Source organism: Cyprinodon tularosa, unplaced genomic scaffold, assembly GCF_016077235.1.
Source record: "Cyprinodon tularosa strain WSP-4 unplaced genomic scaffold, ASM1607723v1 ctg656, whole genome shotgun sequence".
NCBI lineage: Eukaryota > Metazoa > Chordata > Actinopteri > Cyprinodontiformes > Cyprinodontidae > Cyprinodon > Cyprinodon tularosa.
In genome coordinates, this window is record NW_024039403.1 from 783,340 (window position 1) to 811,306 (window position 27,967).

General features: G+C 39.3%; 2 protein-coding genes across 3 annotated transcripts; one reads left to right on the top strand and one right to left on the bottom strand.

Moving 5' to 3' along the window:
- Positions 1-1,516: 1,516 nt before the first annotated feature.
- mmachc (metabolism of cobalamin associated C) lies at positions 1,517-6,339 on the bottom strand. Of its 2 annotated transcripts, none has more exons than XM_038309091.1 (5): positions 6,210-6,339; positions 5,862-6,071; positions 3,055-3,207; positions 2,778-2,954; positions 1,517-2,085 (listed from the first exon to the last, which is right to left on the bottom strand). In XM_038309091.1, exons 1-5 carry the CDS (start codon positions 6,297-6,299, stop codon positions 1,903-1,905), a joined length of 813 nt encoding a protein of 270 aa, XP_038165019.1. In that variant the 5' UTR covers positions 6,300-6,339; the 3' UTR covers positions 1,517-1,902. The 2 variants fall into 2 exon arrangements, with proteins under 2 accessions (XP_038165019.1, XP_038165018.1); XM_038309090.1 differs by having other exon boundaries at positions 2,778-2,957.
- A 2,508-nt stretch (positions 6,340-8,847) lies between these two features.
- On the top strand, positions 8,848-25,989 carry LOC119799276 (anti-sigma-I factor RsgI2-like). Its single transcript, XM_038309093.1, has 4 exons — positions 8,848-9,027; positions 19,120-19,617; positions 21,424-21,575; positions 25,059-25,989. Exons 1-4 carry the CDS (start codon positions 8,946-8,948, stop codon positions 25,101-25,103), a joined length of 777 nt encoding a protein of 258 aa, XP_038165021.1. The 5' UTR covers positions 8,848-8,945; the 3' UTR covers positions 25,104-25,989.
- Positions 25,990-27,967: the final 1,978 nt, after the last annotated feature.

The window sequence follows — 27,967 nt, forward strand, 5'->3', positions numbered from 1 at the left end:
GATGTGAATAACATGTTTATAATTTCCAATACAGCTTTGTTGCAGCAGTAGAGGAGTTCTGAATGGAGGACATTGACAGACGAAAACATTTTTGATCTAAAATGCAAAATGTTTCTATATATTTTTTACAATTTTGGTATAATTCATGCTGTAAGTGGGTGTCCCTTGAATCTATTGAAGTTTGGTGTCCCTTGAATCTTCTATTTTGATTTGTTTCATGATACAGAGAGAATATTTAAAAGATAAGAGTGGGTTTAAGCTCTGTTTACCTCTGCACAATTCTATATCCTCAAAAGAAATAATAGGATAAATCCACATATAACAGACATATCTAGACTATACTTTGTTAAATAGGCACAGATTTACCTTCTGTCTTAGTTGCTGGTAATTTCAAATGCAAACCTTTTCAAAGAGGAAAAAAGTCCTAATTCCACATTCATCAGAGCCAGTGATGCTTCAAACATTGATAAACAGCATCTAGTGTGTGTAACGCTTATAAAATTTGTATTAATGTTGCAAGAAATTTTGATTTTCTCTTTAAACAAAATACACCCTGATTTTCACGTCAAGCATACAAAAACGACAATGCATATTTTTGCATAGGAACAATGACATCAGACCAATGGTGTCCGTACCAAAGTTAATATCAAACCTGCACCCTTGGTCCTCCAACCCTTAAAATGATCCATTCAGACCGATTGAGGTCGGGAGCTGACTTGGAACAGAGTGGCTTCCCAGAACTCATTTAGTGAAAGGAAAAATGCTGTCCGGCTGTTGAAAAGAACTGCATAGATGCAAGTATATTTTTACAAAAAAAATATATTTTGGGATATCTTAGACGTAAATGCAACTATTCCTTGTAATAAACAAATCTACCAAGAGTTTTTATTTTCAAGGTAAAGTAGGAGGATTCTGACCACGGTGGGGTTGGTTGGAGGTTGGACGTTCGGGCTCCGCAGGGTCAGCAGGATCTAATTCACGGTTGATTCGAGTTTTTTCACTAGGCTGTTACAGCGAGTTGATTTCCTGTCCTGTGTGGGATCATTGCTCCGTTTCTGACCCAGTTTGAGTCCATCCTCAGCTGTCAAACTCGTCTCACACTGGAACGCCCTGAGGAGGTTATGTTTGGCTCATCATTGGAGGACTAGTTAGATCCTGAGGCTGTTTGAGATTCAAGATCTACTCTAAACATTTGACTGCCACCATAGTTGATTATCAATGTTCTGCCGAGGAGTCATGGGGCCACTCAGACTTAAATAAAGGTTCCATGAAGATCTGAGCAGGGTTTGGTTTGGGGCCTCTCATATACCTCACTTGATTGAACAAGTGTTTTCATATTTCTTTAGCTGTTACAGAAATATTTTCTTAAGAGTTTTCAGTTGGAAAAAAACAGGACTCCCACAAAAATATGATTTTTAACCCTTTGAGGAACCAGTGGCAGACAGTGGGAAGCGCAGCCTTTAGCCAATCCTACTGGCTTCTATCTGGTGTTTAGGCTTTAATAAAGAGTCTCAAGTAGTGAAGAAGTCGAGCTTATTGTTGTTTCAGAGGAAACTGCAGAATAAAGATTTTTACTCACAACAGTTTACATAGTGCATGGTTTGATGGCCGTTTATCTATCGGCTCTTATTCTTTGCCTGCATAAATCAGATGCAATTGTCAGCTGAATTTATATTTTCTATGTGGGGCCCCTGGCCAGCAGGGGGCCCTAAACTGACAATGTTTCCTAGTACCTGAGCATACTGTTTCACTTGATTAGAAAAATATCTTCGCTTTGGCTTAAAATGACTTTTAACGGAGTATCAGCAGCTAAAAACAAACACCGGCCTAAAACTGAAAACTGAAAACATGTCGGATGTGATCAAGCGGCCGAGGTTAAGGGACCAGAATGAGTCCAGGGTGTCAGCCATGTCCGTTCGCCTGGCTCTGTGTGTGCGGGCTGAGATTAGGTTGAGCATCGTCTTTTGGGAAGAAGCCCCAAGTGGTGAGCAGGGTGAGACGCTGGGCAGGGGGGGTGGAGAAGTACTCCTTCTGTCTCTCTGAGTAGATCTGCTCAGAGGGGATGATGTCTCTGTAGCTCCAGTCCTGGAGACAAAACCAGGAAAATGTCATCATAAATAAAATGTTAAATAATCTGAGCAGAGAGCAAATCTAACAGATTACATCATTTACATCATCTCAGTCAGGGATTATACACTTGTTAAATGGTTAATCATCCATTAGACTCATATAGCTTAAAAACTTTACATTCTTTCAAAAAGAGGTTATGTTTAAATATAAAAACGTATCTTGAATTAAAGACTAGGACTGCAACTAACAATTCATTTGCAAATCAATTAATCTGTTGATTCCTTTTTCAATAAATTGATTAATAATCGAATAGCCAAAGGTTCCTTAAAGAAGACGTTTTACAAAATTAAACCCGGTGAAGCTAAATCTTTTCCACTTGAGGAATTCTGAATAGAGAGTATTGACAGAGAACAAAGTTTATCTTAAATGCAAAATGTTTATATACATTTTTGTAATAATTTCTGCTCTAAGTGGGTCACTCTGTCAGCTAAAGACATGTTTTATAGTCTCTACACAGTTAATGATTAATCGATTACTAAATTAGTTGACGATTATTTTAATAATCGGTTAATCTGATTGTTTCAGCTCTATTAAAGACTTTATTCTCAGCTTCTGAAGCACAAAGGAGCTGAAATTGTTACAGAAAGTTCTTAAATCTCTTACATGTCTGCTGTTTCCCTTGTTTGTCTAAAAGTTGAGTGGTTTACCTGCCAGTGGAAGTTGAACGCCTCCAGCAGCTTGATCCTGTCCTCTCTGGAAGGAACGCAGTCTGGAGGAGCGGGCTGCACCAGCTCAGACCCAACCGTCACTCCTTCAAACACCAGCAGGGCTCTTATAGCGAACCAGCCCCCCAACCTCGGATGGATGCACACTCCAAACATCTTCTGCTGAGCAAACGGGTTTAATGAAAGCCAGTTGGAGGAACAGCTACGATAAATGATCCAGTGGAGAAACCAATGAGTTTGGACCAACAAACAGCCTTACTTTTCCAGCCCAGGGCTGGTCTGTGACGACAGACTGTTGGTAGTAGAACGCAGCTCCAGATACGTGTGCAGCAGTCTGCGCTAAGAACTTTGGCTTCCTGCTGGGCAGCAGCTCGTAGTCGTACCTCACATCCACCTTCAGCTCTGGAGAAGTCTGAGGGAGAGAAAGAGACAACGTTTAAGTCTACCAAATGGACCAGATTTAAGCAGAGCGAACAGACATGATGGAACATCTTAGACCGAACATTCATCCCACATGGACCCTACAGACTCAAACCCAGAGAGGAAAGGTCATCTTTAACACACAGAAGACAACCTTTCAGATAACAGCTCAGAGAACTGGAAGGGGAAAGTTCTGCTTTCCTAAAAGGAATGAAAAAGGACAAGTTAAAACATTAACGCAACAATATTCTGACTTGTGCCACAACTTCTCTGCACATCCTTGAGATCCCATGAGAGCTACAGCAGGTCCCATTCCACCAGGGCTGCAACAAACGTTTATTTTGCAAATCAATTCATCTGTCAATTAGTTTTCAATTAATAACTCAGATAGCAAAAGGTTCCTTAAAGATTTTTTATGAAATTAAACCAGGTGAAACTAAAACTTTTCCATTTGAGGAGTTCTGGATAGAGCAGATTGACAGCGGAAATGTTTTTTTTTAAATCATAAATGCAAAAGGTTTCCTCATTTTTTTTTTTTTTTTTTTTTTTTTACACAATCTTGGTATAATTGCTGCTCTAAGTGGGTCACTCTGTCAGCCAAAGACACACTTTAGAGTCTCCACACTGCAGTAATGATGAATCGATTGCTGAATGAGTTGACGACTATTTCAATAACCAATAATCATGTTAATTGTTTCGACCCTACATTCCACACACAATCAGCATGGAGCTATGAGACTTTCATCTGTATATAGAGCTAAATGCATTCACACTTAAAACTTACCCAGTTTTGCCTAATTTTAACCATAAACTTTACTGTATTTTAATGGAATTTTAGGCAAAGACATAAACAAATGCATATCTGTTCATCAGATTATGACGGATTGTTTTAAATGATGTGAAAAGAGAACATTCATAGCCAGCCTCTTTCAGTTTGATACCAGTAAATAAAATCCAGAGCAACCAACTGCCTTCAGAAGCAGCTAATCAGTTTTAATTTAATTTTAGAATATAATTCAGCTGTTGTTTGAAGGCCTGAGAGGTTTGATAGAGAATATTAATGAACACAACATCTCTACTACTGTTTGCTCACCTGTGTGCTAAATGTTAAACTCACCTGATTTATATGAAACTATAATATTCAATAGAAATTATTTACTTTTGAATAAAAAAAGGATCAAATTAGGACAGTTTAAAACATGTAAATAAATATAAATATCGGGTAAAAGGCTTTGGCGATGTTTAAGACAGGCCTAGATTATAAGAAAACATCCCAAGTTTAGAACATTTAAGCTCAGTTTAATCCAACATCAAACTGGTAACAGGTAGGAGGAACTGTCAGTAGAACATCTACAAGTTCTACACTTTACAGATTTGGTATATTTGGAGGAGGAGAAGAAAAAAGCAGAAAGAAGTTTTACTTTCATGGCACCACAGCCCATGTGAGAGACGGTGCTCTGTTCCAGGGCTGGGCAATTTCTATACACCTGCAATTTAACATAAAGCTACGTTTAAATGGCGGATGCACTCAGTTTAGGTCACATTACACTTAACAAGAGTTAAGTGTAATCCTCTAACCCTTCAGGTGGCGGTAATATGCTTAAAGTGGAATTGCTGCCAAACAGAAGGAAAGAACGAGTTGCAGCTAGTATGCAGAACCATGTGTGAAAGAAGTAAGAATGTTTGCATACAAAGGTAGGTCCTGTGACAACAAACCATGGACAATTAAGCTTTGAATGGCATGAAAACAATGAAAACCCAAAGTGAAACATCTAAATGCTCAGGAGAATTTAAATAAAATTACAAAAGTGATTGAAAAATAAAAAAAAATACAATTTTAATTTTTCGCAAACATTGTTTAGAGGACACTTCATTTCAAATATGTGAGCTACTTAAAAAAAAATGTATGCATGATGGAAAACTAACACTACACACCACCCTGAACAGATCACCCCAACAGGGGAAGCATGGTAATGGTTGCATCATGCTGTAGAAATGCTTTTGTTCCAAGCTATTTTTTTGTGATAATGCAAACTCGTAAAGGTTCAAGGAGAGTGAATAATTTCACAAGTCAACAGCGCTTGTGCTGAATTAGCTGCTCACACCACAAAGACACGACTCACTACCAGCCTGTGAGCCTTACAGTTGGATTTACATAAAATTTCTGTTTCTGTAATAATATGTCACACTATCTAAAATTATATAATAAACATATGACCATATCTGTAAGTGACTATCATCCAAAAATTAGTCACAGAGAGGAGAGCAGGGATCTGTTCATCGCGCTGAATCCAAGGAGGAAACCTAAAGCTTTACTGCAGTTAGGGATGTTTATTGTACCCTTTCTTTCTGTGAAGCATTGTACAATAGGTAGACTTGCAGACTTATTTAGCTTTAAACTTGCAGTCAACAGAAATATTGGCACCCAGCCTTAGCCTCTCTTTGAATCAAACAAACAAAACAACCCCAGAATAGATCCAGGTGATATTTATTAGACAATCATTCAGCTCCAGACACATGCCAACACCCACTTACATCTCCACCCACACATGCCCATACGTACCTCTAACACATGCACCCTACCCTTAGAGACAAGACAAAAAAATGCATCATTGCCTCTACAAAATCTTTGCCAGGGTTGCTTACTTCTTCTCTTACTCGTTGAACAGCAGTGGAGACACAGTGCTGCACACATTGGTCTATGGGGTCACTGGGCCTTTGAACGCCCCTCTGCTCCAGGAAGGGCAGGAAGGCCTGATCAAACATGGCAGGAGTGCTGAGCACCACCACAGCCAGGGTCTCATCATGGTAAGGGAGGTGGAAGGAAGGAGACAGCACAGAGTTATACCAGCCAACCTGTACACACAGAGCCACAAAGGTACAACAAATACAAGCTGAACATGTTAAACAATCAATAATAATGAGAAAGACAAACATTTATATTTATCTCAGAAACCGATTCAATATTTAGGACTTTTAACAACGCTGTCCTACCTTTAGAGGGTAAACCTCAAAGCCTAGTTTAGTTAAACAGCTGTTTAATGGTTCTATAACACCCTGCACACTAACAGAGGGAGCCGCCATTGTTGCGTTGGTAACGACCCGCTTGGACTTCTGGGATTTTGTGTTCTTTGCGAGACACACTGAGAAACAGCCTCGTTTCCGCTTTATTTTTTTGCAACACAATGAGTAAAATCATAAACAATTAGAAAAAAAGCAAAAAATTAAAAAAATAAATAATTAGCGATGTGTCAATACCAAGAGGCTTTTTATCTGCCTTTTTTACTTCGACTAGCTTCCTCCTAAGATGCATACCGCCACCTACTGTACATGAGTGTGTAGCAACATTACTTTACGTCTATCAAATTCTATTTTTTATTTTGTATTCTGAAGATAAATAAAAAAAATGCTTTCCTTAATCTGCAAATAGCATTTATAGCATTCAAAAAATATCCACTGGACTTGGTTTCGAAGATTTGAAGATGTTTCGCCACCTCTCCAGGAAGCTTTCTCAATTCAAATGACTTGGATGACTGAGAATCTTCATCAGCATTTCCCAATATTGCTTTAAGACTCCATTCTTTGCCTGTCCTTCCAACCATTCTTTTCAACTTCTCACTTTCATGTTCATAAGTTTTACAGTTCATCAGTACGTGTTCTATATTTTATTTTTCTCCACGTCCTTCATATTTATCATTATTTTCCTCCCTATTAATTTACTTCGATTAACTAACGAACAACAATACCCATAATTCCTTTCTGCTGACGCACTACGGCACTCTGTAAGGTTACTTTCTTCCCCGTAAAATTGTAGCGCCCCCTTCTGCTATGAAGTGTGTACTACAGGTACTGGATGTATAAAAAAATATATATAAATAATAATTAAGGATTTCAGTGAAATGAACGCTCAATCAAAGAAAAAAAAAGAGTAATTCGAAAGTTTTAAGCGCCTATAATCTTTAGAAGCTGCCCGGCAGAAATCTTCATGTAGAAGTTGCTTCTGTAGAAGATGAAAATGTAAAGCTGGAGAAAAGGAAACATTAGAACAGATTGAAGATTAAATCATCGGAAACTATTCCCTAAATTTAACAGCTCAACTATTGACATAACTCATTATTTTGTCTCATCTGGTGTATTTCTGCATACTTTTGTATTCTAAGTAAAACTTCCAAAGCATATATTTATTACTTGCAGTATTAAATTATGGTACAAACAGAATTATTCTGTTAATGTATTTAAAGGAGAAAAACGGTAAGATACACATTGGGAATAATAACGAAGCCAGTTTCGTGACATTTTACGTAGTTGTATGTAAACGTAATGGTAAAAAATGGCCAGCAGATGTCGCCAGATAGATTCAGTGGTTCAGAAATCTTTACCTGCCCGTGAGGCGTTCAGGCTTCTTAAAACTTCACCTGAAGAGAAACCAGACTTTTGGAGGTCCATAACTCTTTCAACCATGATGTCAATTAGCTATTAACCTGTCTGATGCAATGACACCCCTTCTTCCAAAATCACCCCAAAACATACTTATTGTTATGCCTTTAAAGTAGTTTCTCTCTGGGATTATTAAAGTGTTTCTGATTCTGATTTCTGATTAAATATCTAACATAAAACATCTTTCAGTTGTTTTCTTTTATCATATATGCCAAGGGTGTCAAACTAGGGTGCCAAAGGGCCAACCATCAAGTCCTCATGTTCAGACTGGACTCATTTAATTAGCTGACTGGAGTCTGCTGTGATACTGCTTGGTTGGAAAGAAAACCTGCAGCTATGGCCCTTTCTGGAACCAGTTTGACATCCCTGATCTTTGCAAAAACTTCTGGAAATGCAGAGGTAGACTACAAAAAGGGGGCAATGTGTAAGTTTTAATAGTAATCGTAAACATATGACTGAAGTGTAGAAACAGCCAAGATGGGAACATTTTATTAACCTCAGTCTTATAACAGTCCAGTGTGGCTGCCTATTGTGGGAACTTCCACTTAAAAAAACCAAGCATCTCTCTGGGGAAAACATTTTTCAGATGTTTAGAAAGGAAATGAAAATAAGCGTTTCTTGCCTTCACATTTTTATTTAACCACTGATGGAGTAATACATTTTTGTTTCTTTATTACCCATCGCATCCTCTGTGGGAAAACCCCATGAAAAGAAAGATTTTACCATTATAGTTGGTAGAAACCAGTTATTTCTAAGAAAGATAAACACAAGAAAAAATAGAACCTGAGCACAGAATACATCTGAATATTGATTTAAAACTAAAAGATGAATTATCTTAAATATTTCTATAAATGATAAGTAAAAGTGTAAGTCACGATAGTTTGTTTATTTTTTTTAATGTCACCGCTGAATCGGACCAGTAGAAATTAAGAAAGAGAGCTGGAAATAAGTTAGGCTACTGGAGAAGAGGCTCTGTTATGATAAAAAGTTGTTAAACTTTGTGAAACCATCGATCAGCCGGAGTGATCGCTCCTCCAACCAGCAGCAGACTCTAACAGGGAACACGTGGCACTGCTGCTGGGCAGAGCGCGCGCTGCGAGCAGCGGGCGGCAGCTTAGATCCTCCTCACTTCCTCCTGTCCACTGAAGCTGCTGCTGCTGCTGACAACACGCAGCCCAGCCCTCCGCACATATCATTTACCAACAGAAAGCTTCCCATCGCACCGCCAAGCCGGCAGAGGAGGAAGTCCTGACATTTGACAGGAAACGATACTTTACGGCCGCTGTCCTTCTGATGATGATGATGATGATGGAGGCCAAACTCTGGATGACTCTTTCTGCGCTTCTGCTCCTTCAGCTGGGAGCCGCTACCAGTGGTATGTGCTGTTTTTATTTCATAGAGCTGAACTTCTCATCAGGGGCGTCTCTAGAAAGTTAAGTGAAGGGAAACAAGATGGGGGCTTAAAAACAAGCTGGGATTTCACAGCAAAACCTTTAAAGTCGTTGGGAAGTCATATTTAAATGTCAAATGATTCTGGCTTAAAAATTTATATAAATTAACTCTTTATCAACCATATTGTCCCAAAAGTTAGAAAATTTGTATTAAAAAAATAATTCCTGTGGGTTTTTTTTTATTATCTTATGCAGGCCAGTTAGTTATATGTCAGCCTGAACACCTAAAGGGCTGCTTATCATGTCGCAGTGAGCTTCTCTCAGGCATGATGCAGATATTTTTGATTTATGCTCCAAATTGAAGCTTGGTCTGCGCTATATTATTCCACGCCAGACTTAAAAAAAATGCGATCACCTAAAACCTGCTTTGTTACAGTAATGCTTAAATGTATTCATAAGCATTTAAACGTTTATTACCTAAATGTGTGTGTGTATGTGTGCTTCCTTTATTCACTGGTTGCACATCACCTCCTCATCTGCCCAGCTTCCTGTTCTCTTTTTCAGATTATGCAGCTATACCTCTCTCACATCCGGTGTGTCTCTTTCAACCTGTCCTCTGCTTTTAGTCCTGCCTGTTTCCAACCTCTTAGTCTTTTGTTTTTCAGTCGGCTCCTCCCACATGAAAGCAAAAGGAGCTCCTGACATTTGAAAAGCTTTTTATTACCCTGAGCTGTCTTCCTAAATGGACAGAAACCAGCAGGACTCTGCAGGAGCACATTTATTGGCTGTAATTGACGAGTGTAGAACATTGTGATAAATGACACATCTAATTTTATTCAGCAGCACATTGTCATTTTACTCACTTTAGGCTAATTGGCTACCTCTGCGCTACAGCAGACTATGTAGAGCATCATGGAGGCGAGGGTTGCAGCTTCAGGCTTTTTTACTGTGAAAGGAAGGAGAGAAACGGCATTTAATTACCTTTCTCCATGGAAATCTCCTCTAAGCTGTCAGAGCAAAGACAGACTTTTGAATTATTTGGCCTGTTTTACCTTTTTCTGTTCTTTCTTTTTCTATACACTAAACTTACTAAAGCAAGTCTCTACTGACTAATTATTTAGTTGGGGATTTTTTTTTTTTAAATCCAAACCTTATATGAACTTTTATCAACACTTTTCAGCATCAAAGATTACTGGTTTAAACAAAAAGCAGCTTTTTAATAGCGATGGCATTTATTAAGAATAAAATCCTCCCTTCCCTGTTTAGGATTTACGGATATAGATTTTTTTTTCACCGCTGTGGGGATTTTGGCGAGCTCTTCTTTGCAGTATTGTTTTGTTTCCGCCACCAAGAAGGTTTTTGTAAGTAGTAGCTTATTGTTTGGGGTCACAGCACTACACCTCAGATTTAATCCAGACTTTGACTAGGCCAGAAACCTTTACTTTATTTTCATAAAAGCATTTAGGGGCTGACCTTGTGTCGTCCTGTAGAGCCTCTTTCCCACTGATAATACCAGGTTAACGCATGTTTTTCAAACATGGGACGACCCGCTAACAATCGGCATTTTGGTCCCTTCCCTCTGGCAAAAAAAGCTGGGAGTAAAGGGCTGGTTATCCTCCCGCAGCAGTGTGTCGCAGTGAGCTTGTCGCAGGTATGATGCAGATATTTTTGATTTATGCCCAATTTTGAAGCTGGTCTGCGCTATGTTATTCCTCGCCATAACGCAAGATTGTAGGTGTCTGTGTGGCGGTTTGAAGAGCTTGTTTGCCGTCGACACACAGTTCACCTGTTAGTGTCCCGAAAGACCAACCGTAACAAAGAGTGTTTTAGCTTCGGGAGCAAACCAACGGACCGTCGCACAGAGCTACAGATTAGAGTCCTGTATGGTGTCTGGGATAGTGTCCCAGGTGTGCCAGGCGCTGTGGAGGGCACTATAACCAGAGTTTCTGCCATTAGGTACCAAACAGGAGTTTTGGAGAGGTGCACCAAAGTGCCTGTGGAAGGGGGGAGGCCTATCTGCGTTGACTATGACACATACTCAGACGACCTGGTTTCTGAGCATAAACCAGGCTTAACACGTCAATGGCAGCTGCGTGGCCTATTTCCCCCCACAGCTGCGTGTAACTCCACACATGTTGCTCTCCATTGTTTACTTTCCTGATTTCTGTCGCACCGGTGACATCATCAAAACTAACCCAGCGATATGATGTCACCAGACATGGCTGCAGGAGGACCGAGGCCACGCAGCTGCCAGCGAGGGGTCAGACCAGCTTTTTATGCCAGTGGGAAAGGTGAAAGGTGAAAAACCCGGGTTAACCCGGTATTTTCAGTGGGTAAGAGGCTTTAGACGTTAGCAAACTTTCTTGAATTTTATACTGCGGTATAGAATACTGCTTTTTCAGCTCTTTCAGCCGATTACATGTTGGACAGGCTTTATCTTTGGGATTTCTTGCTTCATTATGCTTGCCAGTAATCACGACTTAGTGTGGCAAGGGAATTTAAAGTGCTTAGCTTTTTCCCAAAAGTCCAGGTTGGTTTTGATAGCTTTTTATACTTTTTTATGACCTAAAAATGTCATTTTTTTCCCCCTCTGGCTGTCATTCTCTGACATTTTTAGTGCAGAAGCATTTGTTTCAGTCCCATAACTCCCTAAGTTCCTTCTATGCCTCGATATCGCCATTCAGTGTCTGCTCTGGTGTAAAAAAACAAGCTCTGGACTGAACTCTACCAGCAGCGATTGCTGAAATTGGCAGCGTTTCCTTACTGGCAGGGTCAGGATATAAGGAAAGCATATTTTTCCAGGAACATGCTGCGTTGGTCCAAAAGTCAACGAGTAATATCGTGATAGAAGCAGGAGCTAAAGCGTCTTCATAAACCACATACACACAGAAACATAAACATATATGTTTAAAAAGCCCAGCCTTCTACCGCAGAGCTTGACCTGAGCAGCTAAAGCCAGAGAACAAGGGCTGCATTATCCAGTCAAGCACCTCAGTCTATTTATCAGCTCTGGTATCATCCAGAGTTCAAAAAGGCGTCTTTCTCTCGCAGCGTATTCTGTTGAGCTGTGTGAGTGATTATGGAGGTAATGAAAGGCATCAGGGTAGTGTGTTAGTGAACGCTAATGATTTCACATTAGATTAGTGTTCTGGTTTGCATCAAAGAAAAACAGGGAGGAACGGAGATGAAGCTTTGTGAGACGGTGATGAGGCCAGAGGGACGGCCGGAAGCGTGCTGTGCTTCAATGACCCAACATTGCTCACACCTTATTGAGACAGCAGCAGCATGGAGACGTCTTTCCTTAAACACAGAGACTGGAACTGTAAATATGCACCAATGAAAGCAGATATTTACATTTATAAACAGTGAACACTGCAAGGATGTGTCATGAACTTTTCCTGTTTTAAGTTCACTAGGGTTAACCAAAATAAATTTCGCTCGCAAATTGGGATTTAATATACCTTGTGCTTTTAAACAATGGCGTCTAAGGCAGTGGCCCTCAACCTTTTTGTGTGCCATGGGCTGTTTTAATGTTACACAATATTTTCATGGACCGATCTGTTCCAGATATAACCAAAATAAAAGTGAAGAAACTTTCTGAAAACACTATTACCCCCATTTATACTACCCTTGAAAAACCGATCCATGCAGAGACCGGTCCGAGCTCGGATCAGTTAACCAGGCTGAGCTCGGTTCTGATGACCGTTTACACGGTCCGTTAATGGGGTAAAAATGGGGTAAAAAATACCCCATTTACACTACCCTTGAAAAACCGTGCTGAGACCGGTCCGAGCTCAGTAACTGAGATAAATTGTCGTGTGTAAATGGAAAGCAAACTGAACTGAACCGAGCTAGACACAACCGGACCGAGCTGACTGCAGACCAGTTCCAGAGGTGGGCTCGGCTTGGTTCTCTGATAACAAGAGCGCATGAGCAGAACACGTCATCTCCGTCTGGCTGCACATCGCGATTCAAACTCCATTCCAGTAGTTGGCGGTAATGCCCCTCCGGAAACGGAAGAAGAAGAACTTCTTCTTCAACTATAAACATCGAAATCTTCTCCACGCAACATTTTAAATAATGGCATTTTAAACAATAACACCGAAGTACAGCAATAATAATCAAGCATAACTTTCTGAATGTGACAGGCACCGCCATTTTGATTTGCTTGATTCCCTCCTTCTTCGTCTTCTTCTTCTTGTGTTTTATGGCGGTTGGCAAACAACTTTTGGTGCATTACCGCCACCAACTGCTTGATTTCCTCCTTCAATACTGGCAGTAATACCGCAGATCGTCACTAGGAGGCGAGGAGTCGAGATAGCGTGATGTGTAAACGGTTGTCAGAACCGAGCTGGGCCTGGTTAACTGATTCGAGCTCGGACCGGTCTCGGAATGGATCGGTTTTTCAAAGCTAGTGTAAATGGGTCTTATGAGTCTGGGGGGTCAATGATCTAAGATACAGATACAACAAGCAGAGATGTTCTGATACAATTTTTTCACTCCCTATAGGACTGATGTTTGTGTTGTACCGATACCAGTTTGTTCCTATAGAGCGCACCTCACTATAAGCCACGCCCACTTTTTATTTTATTTTTTTTACTGGAAAGGCATGAAACTGGTGGTGGAGTGGAGATGGATGAGGTTGGTTCAGTCCATGACTGCTGTATGGAGAGATCCAGAGGACTGTGAGCTGATACTAGTGCTTCACTCGGGGACCTGGAAGATGGAAGTCCAACTTGGACAACACAGGTTGAGAGAACCTGTCCATGATGAGCAAGCATGAAGTGACAGTGGAGAGGAAACACTCCCCATTGGGAAGAAACCTCTGGCAGAACCAGGCTCAACATGGCGGCCTTCCGCCGGACCGGTAGAGTTGAGACAGGGAACGCAGTAAGAGTCCGGGAGGAATGACGCTCTGATGAAGCTTTAGCTACTATGGTGGAGAAGGGGATGGAGGTGGGGTAAACCGCGGTCATCTGAATGAAGTCCAACATAGCGCAACCAATTGCCAGCACTTGGGGCAGTAGACTGAGATGTAGATTCGGAGACTTTTAAAGCTACAGTGTGTAATAATTACAGGGATATACAGTCAGAAATGTAATATACATAACTATGTTATTTATCATCATCTACGAGCTCAGCCTCTTAACCTTAATATTTGCGTTGCCTTAGAATTCGTTATTTATAATTACATAGGAGCGGGTCTCGCAGCCATGGAGGCAGACATCTTTGCGCTACGGCAGCTAGGGTTGTCAAAAGTATCGATACTCAAAAAAGTATCGATACTGAAAAGTTGTATCCGGATACAATACTCGTTTTTAAAAGTATCGATACAGTGCCACCACCAGTGGCACCTAAGCAGTCATTCATCTAAAGTGCAGAAAAGAGGACAATGCACTTTCTGAACACTGTGTGATTGAATAATTCTGTGCACTTTTCAGTTTCAGACTTTTTTTTGTAAGAGATGCAGCTGCTGAGAATTATTTTTGTTTCTTAACCAGTTTGGCTTGTGTCATTGTTATGTGTGCAAAGCATAGCCAAGGAAGAAACACTTTATTTTATACGTTTTTTATCAAGCTTGCTCAATATTGTGCACAGCATAAAACCTCAAAATATTGTTCTTATTGTTTATTGTATTTATCTATTGTATTTTATTTATTAATGAAAATATTTCTGTAGAATTATTGAGTCTTTGTTTTTATCCTTGTGGTATCGAAAATGGTATCGAGTATCGAATATTTTCCTTAGTATCGGTATCGAGTTGAAAAGTTTAGTATCGTGACAACCCTAACGGCAGCGCAGAGCCAACAAACTAGCGATTGCGAGATCGCCCATTACGCTCGAAAGTAACTACGGCAAGTTGAGAGAGATGAACTGAGACGGTACTGAACAATAGATGGCAGTATTAAAATTATCTATGTAAACAAAACTCATCACTTGAGAAGGTAGGTGATGCGGACGTCGTGGAAGACATTTTGTCCCGTAACGCTCACCGTACTGTTGGGGGGGGGGGGGGGGGGAGCGGTGGGGGGAGATGTTCATGTTGCTGCGGTCTGCAGTCTGGACGTTAGATGTCGCTAAAAGTTACACACTGTAGCTTTAAGATGAACTATGGATGCTGATTGGCTTTGTTAGTTTAAAACTAATTGGCCTGTGACAGAGGTGTTTAAGGGTAAGTAAGTTCTTCAGTCGAATTTCTGCCTAGGCTCCATTTCTGACACAAACTCGACTTCCAGTGACCCCAGAGGCTGACTGGACAGCTCGCTGCAGAAGCACTGCTTTGTTAGATACATTCACATTAAAAGGAGAGTTTCACTCCTATAGTAGCCATCTTTGTTTTTGCTGGGATGCCAGACAGGAATTGAGGCTATTGTCTTTGTCTCTTTCAAGTTTATCAGTGCGGAAGTTCCACTAAACCTGGAAAAGAGCAGGAAACAAGCAGGTGGTTCAGAGTTGAAAGGCTATCTTTAGCATGCTCCTTATCTTAGTTTTCCACATCCAGAAGTGGGTCACAGAGCTCCAAAAAAGGTTTAAGTGCTGACAGACACGATACAAACCGACACCTGCCAGGCCAGAGGCAATCGCTGGTTATACAGACACAATCCAGCTCTTTGAGTTGGCTGGATGCAACCATGCTGCAGGAAAGCAGGAGCTGCCTAAACAAAGCAAGGAGCAGAGAGTGTGGAGAATAACAGCAGCACCTCGGCACTGAGGTGATTAAATGCCGTGTGACTTTTCACGTGAGGGTGAGAAAGGTAGCAGTGAGATCCTTCAGCTCCGAGGATTCACACACATCGTTCTCAGTCTTTCTTAGGCTTCCACTGCTTCACACGTCACACCTTTTCACAACCAGGTGCCTAGTTTTTGGAGCCACACTTTTAAGTGACAGAAGCATGCAAATATCTGTACTTCTATTTGCTTTGCCTTTTTTGACTTGATCTTTCACCTCCATCCCAGCACAGTGTAAATAAGATTATATGCTGCCCTGCTGCTGCTAACAGGTTTATTTATTTAGCAGCTGGCATTTCATCCAAGAAACAAATATAACCATAATATTATTTTATTATATATAAGTATATATAATATAATATATTTATTATATTTTATCATTATATAAAATAAAAAAAATGAAAATGTTAGAACTGTTTATTTACAGTCATGTTTATATTAACCAGCACCCCTCGCGACCCCAGTTGGGAGAAGCGTGTCAAATAATGAATCGATGGATGTTTATGTTATGTTATATATATATATATATATATATATAATTTTTTTTTTTTTTTTTTTTATAAAAGATTAAGTTTTCCAGAAAGCTGTTCCAAACGAAATTTCCTTTTGTTTTACACTTGTGTAAACAAAGAGAAAATCTGTCTAAGTCTAACCACATATACATGTATAAACCAGTCAATAATATGCTAGGTTTATTTATTTGTGGAACTGAGGGAAACTGAAACATGATCTTTATTATTATTATTTTTTTTTAACAATACAGAATTAAGACATTGGGTGTCCGGATTTGTTTAGGCCAGGGGCCCAACCTATGGCCCCATTTACACTACCCTCTGAAAAGTGATCCGTGCTGAGTTCGGACCAAGCTTGGATTAGTGAACAGTAACACACCACGCTAGCACAGTTGCTTGCCTCCTAGTGACGATAAACGATACTATTGCTTTATTGAGGTTGATTCAATTCAATTCAGTTTATTTCTATAGCGCCAATTCAAACATGTCATCTAAAGGCACTTAAGTATTAAATTCCAGATGATTTTAGCCTTGATAATGATGTTTGACGAAGGAGTTTTCTCTTCGATCAAAGGATTATTGGTTCAAGCTTTTGGCCTTGGCTGCCAAAGTAGCAAAGCGACCAAACTGTATTGGTTTGCTTGTTTACCGATATAAATTGATTAAATCACTTCCAGCTTACATTGGCTGCCTGAACCAAGGCTTCCATTAAGGTCATATTTTAGGAGGACATGAAATAATTGTCATCAGATTTCATCCCCCTGAGCTATCGCCCGCTCCAAGCTGCTTCTCTCATCCTCATTGTTATTTTAAGTGTTTTGATCAGGAGCAATGTTTGCCTTCCTTTACTACTTTTTTAGTATTTTTAATTGTATATTAATTCTGAGGCAAAATAAAACAACATTTCACATGTTGGAACATAAAGATATGAAAACCAAATTATGTCTGGACAGTTGTTTAAGATATATTCTGAAATGTAATTATCATAGTGAATAGAATCGGTCTATTACAGTAGGGACATTCAGATGGATCAGCATTTACAAGTGATTTAAAAGTGTAGAAAATGTGCACGTAAAATAGTTCATAGAAAAGCAATAGACAATTTATTATGGATATGGACAAAACTGATATTAACATCAGTGATGTTCTTAACTTGGTGGGATTGTTTGAAGCATAATGTTTTAAAAGCTGCTGGGAGAATCACGCGGAGAACAAAGATGGCGCCGGTAACGCTTGTGGGTTGTTTTCAGTGAATCTCTGTGATTTTTAAAGTAATTTTGAGTGATACATTTTTATTTTTTTTTGCTGTCATTTCACTTGTGCGGCGGGCAAATGTAATGAATTTGTACTCTCCCAACAATAAAAACTACTTGCCCCGGGCGATGCTTAACATCGAGCCCTGCTTTACAAGAATGTGTTTGAAGTCAAGGGTCAAAGGTCACCTTTCAAACTGAAGCAGTTTATAGTTGTTTTAGTCATCATCGTCCCTCACCGACCCATTCTAATCTCAGCCTGAGTCATCTCCTTCCACCAACTCCATTTCTCATACCTTTTGTTGTCCTGATCACACTCATCTTTTTCCACAACCACCGATTTTCATCCAATTAATTAAAAACAGATCTTAAAGAGGTCCAGTGCATGATAGATTTTACTACTATCTGAGTTTATAAACATAATCTTCACAATTAGGTGGGATTAAGATGAAATGAAGTAAAACTGATCGGAAGAGCTACTGAAATACACATGCAGGTTATATATCGCAATCAGATAAGGTGTCATTAGGGCTCCAACTGATGATCATTTTACTAATCGATTATTTTTTCGAATAATAATTAGCAAAAGGTTCCTTAAAGATTTTTTTACAGAATTTAATCAGGTGAAAGTAAAACTTTTCACTTGAGGAGTTCTGGATAGAGCATATTGACAGATAAAAAGTGTTTTTATCTTAAATGCAAAATATTTATATATATTTTCATAATTTTCATTAAATTACTGCTCTAAGTAGGTTTTTCTTTTATTTATTTTAACTGCTTAATAGTTGCAGCCCTTAATGTAATGCTTCAACATATAAAGTATGTTTATTTACAACATAAACAATTGCTTATTTTTAGAGGACTGTTTTCACCTGTGAAATCTTTGTTTTTATGTGATTCGTTTCTCTTTTTTTTTGCTGAGTTTTCACCTTGGTTTTTAGAATTTCATGTTTAACAAATACGACCATTTGAAATTATCTAATCATACGGTTATTAGAAAAAAAATGTTCAATTCTTTATTAGCATCTTTATGACAAAATAAATTGGTTCCTATGCAAATTAGGAAATGTTCCTTAGATAATATAAAAACTTCTTGGATATAAATTTAAGTTTCATACCTTCACTATTGGATAAGCCTTTTGATGCTCAAGCTCTTTTACTTTGAGTGTTTAGGGTGGAGTTACTCACACTTGGATTTTTTTACCACAGTAATGATGCATGAGAATCAAGTTTGAAGAAATAAAAATTTTAAAACCTATTAATCTATGCAAACCAGTGATGTAGATGGCCTATTATGGTGAACATCACCAATCTCGTTGACTAGTCCTACCTAAGAGGGATTTCTTGTGCTCTCTTCCTCTCACTGATTTCATCTTGACCATCTTTGCATTTGAATTAAGAACGAAGCCGACTAAAAGACCTCAAAGGTGAAAGACACTCAGTCTGTAAGGCTGAAAATGAAAAGATAAGGAGATATTTTATGTATTTTAACCCACCATATCACTCTGTATTAAAAAAAAGTGTTTTATAATCAAACAGCTCTCACTGATCAATGACATTCTTTTTTTTTTTATTTCTGCAGCTTCTAACAACACTGAAGTGCTGTCACCTGCTCCATACAAGAATGAAAGCACCACTCTGACGCCGTTAACGACGCCCTCTGCCTTCACCAAAACCAATGAAACTGGAACCAACATCACCGATGTGATGAACACTTCCCCCGTAACCGTCCCACACACCGATAAACCTGCGTTAAATCACAGCGAAACTCTAGACAACTCTTCCACACCTTCCATGCCATCCAATGCCACCACCCAGAATGTAACGTCCTCCACCACTTATGTCCCAACAACCGAACCTACAGTGACGGCTACAGCCGCCGGCCCTGGGTCCAATTCGACCTCAACACTAACATCCAGCAGCAACACGTCTCAGGGGACCACCACCCCTCAGCCTTCCAATAATACTTCTCAGTCTAGCTCTGGATCCACTACGGCCAAGCCAAACACCACCATAAAACCACAAAACAGCACCTTCACCCACGCTGGGAGTCCATCCGAGCTCAACAAGGAGGGGGGCAGTAAGTACTACTAAGTGTTCAAATTTGCTGTGGATAAAGCCCAGAGTGAATTAAAACAACCAACGCTGTTCTGTTCTTTGTTTTCCATGACATACAAGTGCTTGTCTATTCACACACAAAAACAAATGAACCATTTTTCTGGAGTCCTGTCACTACCAAGCACTACATTGTGTTTGTCTGTAAAAGGGACAGAAGGCATCATGAGACCCTGGCTTTGAGAATTCAGCTTTCTGTCGTCTGTTTCTCTCTTTGCTAATGTCTGCCCTTTAAATTATTCTTTTACTGTGTTTAGAATTCAGTTGAGTTTATTTCTATAGCGCCAATTCACAACACACATCATCTCAAGGTATTTTCCAGTTCACCAGATTATCCAGTCAGATTGATTCAAAGTTTTCTATCTAAGGAAAACCAGTTGATTGCATCGACTCATTGACTCTTCAGCAATCCCTTACTCTAAGCATGCTTGTAGCGACAGTGGAGAGGAAAAACTCCCTTTGAACAGGAAGAAACCTCAGGAAGAACCAGGCTTAGTGTGAGCGGCCATCTGCTGACTGGGTTTCAAGGAGACAGAAGCAGAGATACAAAAGGCAACTGTATAGGGCCCCCACTGTCCAGGAAATACACAGCCAGGCAGACGAGCTGTGGGCCAGCTCCTAGAAGAGAGCACATCCAGTTAGTCACAGTCAGAGAAACAGGACTACACTGAACAACAGGCCAAGCTCCACCATCTAGAAACAAAGGTGTTGATGGCAGCAGCACAGCTGATATTTCTCTCCAGGATGGAGTCACAGCCAATCAGGAACAGACCAGATGAAGCTACTATGAGAAAAAGCAGAGAGAGCAGAACGTTAGAGATTGAACTAACAGATTCTGCAGAGTGGGAGAATAGAGATAAAATGAAGCAGAATGATGAAAAAGGGGTCCCTATGTCCTCCAGCAGTCTAAGCCTATAGCAGCATAACTATAGAGATAGCTCAGGATAACCTGAGCCACTCTAACTAGAAGCTTTATCAAAAAGGAAAGTTTTAAGCCTAGCCTTAAAAGTAGACAGGGTGTCTGCCTCACAGACTAAAACTGGTAGTTGGTTCCACAGGAGAGGAGCCTGATAACTAAAAGATCTGCCTCCCATTCTACTTTTAGAAATTGCATATATAAGAATTGAGTTAATAGAACTTTATGTAAGACATGGTTAAAAAAAAAAGCAAAAACACTCATCAGCTGAGAATCTCTTCCAGTTGCAGTTCTCCTCTTAGGCTCCTGTCACATATTTCATTGACCAGAGGAACAGGAAGCATTTTGCTGCGCTGTGGTTAATGTTACTTCAAAGCAGAAGAGGTCAAACAATACGGCTTGGCTTACTAAACAGAGCTTCATAGCAACACCCATATATGGAACCCCTCCCCTATGCTAAAGTAAACACTGCAGGACCGAAATGGTGATGTTTTACAGATCAGGAGACACTTGTGCACAATGTGTGAAAGTATTTGTTTAATCACCTTTAATAAGTGCCTCCTCTCTTCTGTTAATTTTTTATTCATATTTGCATTTTAAGACCACAAAGTGACGTTTCAGTTGTAAAGTAGAAAAAAAAAAAAATCTATTCTTTCCAAAAATGTTTTATAAATTCAGAAAAGATTTAAACTTCACTGCTTTGTGATGCATCATAAACACCCATCATGCTTCCAAAACGCCTTTATTTAGCTGCGCTCTCAAATTTTAACAAATATTGTGGATTTTGCATTTGTAATTATTTAACTGGTTAAACAGGAAAGCTGCACCTCCCTGATTTTCTTTTTGTCCTGTCAGATGCCCATAGTGCTCCTGCATTGGACCCCCTTCTGGCTGGCCTTGTGTCAGCGTTCATCATCACCGCCATCATCATAACGCTGCTCCTCTTCCTCAAACTTCGCAGGAGAGATGCCGGCCCACAGTTTCGCCGGCTGCAGGACCTGCCACTGGTAAGCACGCCCCTGTACATCCAGGCAAAACTCAGCTTAGATCTATATGATACAGAAAACCTCATGTAGGGTGCCAGCCACCCCTGCGCTCCCAGACCATTTTAATTCCTGTTGTTGTTCCCTGTGTAGGTTTTCATGTTCATATGGTAACTTACTGAGGTATTTATTACAACAATTTACTAAAACATGTTTCATTTTAAGTCAGAACAAAACAAAAAAGTCATATGATTATTAAGGGAAAACAAAGAAATGACAAAAGAAATGTCTATGGCTTCTGCCATTTGAGATGTATGATATAGCAGCATCATTTTGTCCTGTTTTTCCCAAAATGCAGAGGCCTTGGCCTTTAAAGGTATACAGAATGGAAGGTTTCCTGTTTAAACCCACGGAAAAGATAAATTGCTAATTATAGTAAATATGCAATCATTTGCATGTTGCAGTCATGAGCAAACTTGGATCTACTGTGCAGAAATTATGCTCCAGTTACAGTAGCTGATGTACAAGCCCTGGCAATCAAGGGACATTTAGTATGGCAAAATATTGATGCAGCTGAAAATTAAATAATCGCAAAAGAAAATGAAGAAACTCACAGGAGTTTCTTCCAGAGTTGTTGTAGATGTTGATGGCTGTAGGGAGGAAGACTCTCCTGTAGCGATCTGTCTGTCTGTCTGTCACGAATTTGGAGGACTGTCTGCAGACTCCTGTTGTGTGGCATGGCTGTCAACAAAAAGAGTGGTTTGCTGTGCCCATAATGTTTTCTGTTTTATACGCCGCTGTGACTGTCCCCCAGACATCCACGGTTATATTTTTTATATTAATATTTTTTTTAAACAAAGCTTGTGTGTATGACATCATCCGCGCACCGGACTGGAGTTGTGACAGGCAGCCCGGTCCACAGGCGGCTACGCTCTACCCCTTCTATTCATTCTAGCTAATCTGAATCGTTCATTTGCAGAGCGAGATCATCTGTGGTAGCAGCACTAGACATCTTCCAGGCATGGGAGGAAAACTAGCAGCAGTTCAGCGGACAGGAAGAATGAACGGTAGCCGGCGCGCGCTGATGACGTCATACACACTCTGCTTTGTTTTAAAAGATATAAATATAAAAAATATAACCGCGGATGTCTGGGGGACAGTGATTGGCCTACATGTTCTGAATGCTGGCGTACCATAAAGAATAAACGATGAACAGTTTAGTTTGTGCCTTGAAGTCGTTGCCCATAGGAAGACGTTACTTGGATATAACCTTGGAGATAACTTGGAGATAACAGAATATCTTCAGAACGGCTCCAAATGACACTAAACTCATATGGGTGAGTAGAACATGATGGAATAACGTAAAATCAAGGGACCAATGTAAAGAAACGATGTTCCCTTTAAAGCTGAATGCTGTATATTTATTTCATATTTAGTGAAGTACTAGACTATTTAAAATCTTCATTAATTTACAAAGTGAATTAACCTAGTCCAGATAAAATAAGATAAAATTAAAATGACATACCTTACATAAATTACATGACGTAATAACTGCTCAGAAATCCAGGTATTGTTTTAATATCTGGCGTTCCTCACCTCCACTGCTGTCAGCACAGTGAATGGATGGGCTGGTGCAAAAATACGGACTGGATATGAACCTGGCATGTCATTATGTGAAGACGCTGAGATGCGTGAGTCTCACACCCAATGGGTGAGAGTTGACAGCCCTGCATCTATGGTGAGCTACGGTTCCAGACAGTCATTGACACTGATGTAGCAGCTGACCTGTCAGATCATCAAACACTCAACCTGTCAGATATTCACTTAGTCTCAGAGTGGCGAGGCGTGGGGCTTGATTTGTACGGGACGTGTTCTGTAGTTGGCTGCAGATGCATCTAGATCCTTCTTTAAATTCAAGGCATGTTTATCCCTTTAGTTTCGTACAAGAAAAACTATTTAATTACTTACTTTTTGTTGTTTTTTTGTTGCATATGGTAAACTGACAGCCCCTTTTTGCAGAGGCATAGCAAGAAATTTTTTATAAGGGTACCCAGGCAATAACGAATGTACACAGAGGGGTGGCCAATAGTGGATAGGCACCAGAACCTCACGTCAATCTACACTGTTACAGGAATATTAACAAGCAAACATCCATATTTTCTAAATAAAGACAAGCTATATTTTCCCACAGCCTTTGCTAACAGATAGACGCATATATTTAAACATCTGTGCTTTCTACATAAAAGGTATAGTGGATAAAATTCTTTCAGGTTTGAGTTCTGGGGCAAACATCTCTTCTATTATCATTACTCACCTACTTTTATCAATAATCATTCTACATAAAATTGATATTTACAAGTGCTAATATCTGTATAAATTGATCATTTAATAAGTATTTATTAAAATAGTTAATTATCCATGATTTTACTGAAGACTCCTAGATGACTTGCAGAGACACATCATTTTCTCTTTAACCCATAAAACACAAAATAGTTCAGAGAATTAATTCTGTACGTATTATCATTAATATTAGTACATTGATGTGTATAATTAACCATCTTTTCTTTGTTGTCAAGTAATTGTTAATATATGAAAAATGTACTGTTTTGAATATTCTACTTTAGAGTATTACTGCTGCCACCATCTGTATTGGAGGGGGAAAATGGTAGGGGTGGCCACTGATTGACTAAGGGTGGCCATGGCCACCCCTGGCCCCCCATCTAGCTCCGCTCCTGCCTCTATGTATTCTGTACTTGGTGCAGAATATGCATGCACACGCATGCTTTCACATGCATATTGACTATATGTATGCTACTCTGATGCCGTATGCTGAACTGACAAACTGGAAAAACGACCTAGAAATAAGTATAATTTTCTTAAACGAAGTGTATTTACCCTTAATCTGAGTAGGTAAATGAGACAGTTTGCCAATGGAATGAGTAGTTTTACTCTTAAAACAAGATAATTAGATAATATGCACTTGAAATAAGACAATGCAGTTGTTGTTCCATTGGCAAAATGTCTCTTTTACCTCCTCAATCCAAGAACAAATGCACTTATTTTAAGAAAAAATGACTTATCCAGATTTAGATTTTTCCAAGTGCAGAACGCTGGTTAACATGGTTTAATTCGCTACCTGTAGCAACAATGGTTAGCTTACTAATTCAGGTGTGCTAACAGCAGTTTTTATTCATCCTTCCTAACATTTTCTCTGAACTCTTTGTATAGCCCTGCTTTAGTTTCTCTTTCTAAACGCAGAACTTATGGCCTACTCTGACCAGAACACCTTATCTGCTGTGTTTCTGATTTATGGTTTTGGTCTTTTTGTTCATATTCAGCTCAGATCCACATTTTCCATGGTGGTCTGAATGGATGAATTCTGATATTTTTACCTAAAAATTAAGATTTAAGTTTGGGGGTCACCTATCTCAGTTCTTAATGGTAAATAAGCAGAAGTTAGGTTGTTCAATAATGTGATAATCTTTCATGTTATGTTTCCTTGCTTAGGACGACATGATGGAAGACACACCCCTGTCCATGTACAACTACTAATAGGATGTTGGAGTCGGACCGGAGCGTTCTCGACCCTTCAGTCTAGTCCAGCGATGCTGTGGTCGTTGAACCAGATCTCCATAATAGGCACCAAACAGAAACCTCCCTGGGTAGGTTTAGGCACACGCCTGGGATGTTTCTACTCAACCAGATTATTCGGACATTCTGTGGGAAAGGACCTTATTTCAATTGAAGTGGACAATGATGACAAAAGTCCAGGAGGAAACCCTTCGGAAACTGTTTGTTTCAGTGTTTGATTTTAAACTAGGGAAAAGCCTCTTTTCACTGCTGTACATATAAAGTTTGAAGTTGTAAATATTGTAGTTGCTCTTTTAAATGGTTCACAGCGGATAAAGTAGAGGGAAGCAGCTTTTGGTTTGCATCAGTCAATGACGGTAAGATCCAAGCGGTAGAGACGACTCAACTGAAAAAGAAAGCCGGGAAGAAAGAAACATTATTTTGTTAAGAAATTTTGCACTTTACTTTTCATACGTAAAAGATGGGAGACAATTAAGGGAATCAAGATTCTTTGAAAGATGGAAATAATTTTACAAATAGATGGTCCACATCTTGTTAGTGCTTTTAAGTGTTAGTGCATCAAGTCAGTAAAGAACTGCAGGCACAGCAGGAAATGTTATTATTAACAGTGTTAAAGGTTGTTTTCCTCAGGCCTGTAGTCCAGCTAAGAGGGCCTTACATTGGTAAATAAACAGAATTTATTCATTTTTCATTTTATTTGCTGGATGAACAAAGATTTACTGGTAATTTCTGATTTTAGTGATTTGTATTTTAACCCTTTTTCAATGCAATAAGGTGTTGTTGGAGTTTACTTTGGTAGACGGTGTAGGTACCAGATTGACTCGGGCTGCCAGATTGACTCGGGCTGCCAGATTGACTCGGGGGGCCTGCGCCTTTTGATGACGTCACAATACATAATTGTTTTAACGTTTGCACAATTGCGCAAATCATTTTGATTGGTCTGGACAGCTTACTAAAGTAATTATAGCGGGGTGTAGGCTTTTTTCGAAAGCGGGATTGCGGTTTGTAAACGGACAATTTTACGAAGAAATTCTCCATGGTCCCTGCGCCTTCCGATGACATCACCGAATTCGCCATGGGCCTTGCGCCTCCCGATGACGTGACATTATGGCAACGCCACTCAAACAAACTACATTGAGCCCGCGGTCTGCATTTGTAACGAGAATAAATTCAGGAGAATGAAGCTAAAGGGATACAAAAAATAAACTTGTAATATTACTATATATTAAAAAAATATATACCCATTTCCTGTAATCTGTAAAAAAAATTATGAAAAATTGATGTTTTAATGTATTATAGGTATTTGGTCAAAAATGGACAGTGCCAAACGATTACCGTTTATTGGCTAAATAAAATAGATTTGTGACAAATAGAGACCGCGGGCGCAATGTAGTTTGTTTGAGTGGAGTTGCCATATCGTTACGAGTGGCGTTGCCATATAGTGACGGGCGGAGTTGCCATATTAGGACGTCATCAAAAGGCGCAGGCCCCCAAGTCAATCTGGTACCTACACCGGTGTTCGGTCAGACCAGCATACGCAGAGTCAAAACCTGCTCATCCCTTTAGTTTATCCCTTTAGTTTTCTGCAAAAAAACATACTTTAAACTACCTCCACAGACATGTGTCCCTTTAGTCATGTACAAACAAACAATTACTTTCTTTTTGGTGTTTTTTTTAAGCGTATGGCGATCTGACCTTAAATTGTTTAAAATTGTTTGTACATGACTAAAGGAATACACGTTCGCTGAGGTAGTTTAAAGTGTATTTTTCATACAAAACTAAAGGGATAAATGCAAATTGACTTGCGCATGCATATTGACTATGGGTATGCTGGTCTGACAGGGTATGCTGATCTGACAGAACACCGGCCTTTATTCAGTACAAATGGGGGGAAAAAGGTTGGATAATGGCTTTTACATTAAATGTTAGCATTGTAAATAGCATGCATGCTAAAACTGACGTAGAGCAAAAAGTCTCAATTAAAATTTACAACAAATTTATATAAAAGAAGAGATGATGACATAATTGGCCTTCTTTTTAAATTCAGAGTAATTTTTTTTCTCTTTTTTTTATTTATTTATTTTTTACTTTGCGTTAGCCTCACCTTCTACTAAACATGCAGAACCAAAAGTTTTTAAAATGCATAAATGTTCTGGTTTTGCTTTCTGTTTGTATAACATCTGTATTTTACATCATTATTCCTAAATTATTGTAGACATTACAGTCGTATAGTGAAACTTCACAGAAAGTAATTGAAGGCTCAGATTTTTCTGTGCTGTACTTGGTAGTGCAGTGCTGCTCCACCCCCACCTATTGCTGAACAGGGCCAGTCGGTTCTCTAAAAGAACGCTGAGATGAAAAAGAAACTTAGAGATATTTCTCCTCACTGCAATCCCTTACAAAGGTTGAGCTTAGCTTTAATGTTAACAGACGCACGCTTTTTTGGAATCCATTCATCACGTTCTTGTCTAACAGCAAATGCAGCATCACAAAAACCTCTTGGTTGAATGAAAATAATTTTAAAATGAAATTTTGTGAGGACTTGTAGGTCTGCACATAAAAAGGTAATGGATAACAGTGGGAAGATTTAACTTTCTGATTTAAATTAAAATACTTGGATGTTGTTAGAATTGGTTTTGAATTTAGGTGTGAAATATGAGACTGTTTTTGCTCCAAGTTAACTTTGTTAAAAAAGTCAAACTACTTCCAGTCTAGTGGAAATAGGGCTGGACAATTAATTGTATTTGCAATATAATCGCAATTAAGCAAACTGCGATTTTCAAATTGCAGACATGCTCAATTTAAGTCACATTGAAATGAACAAG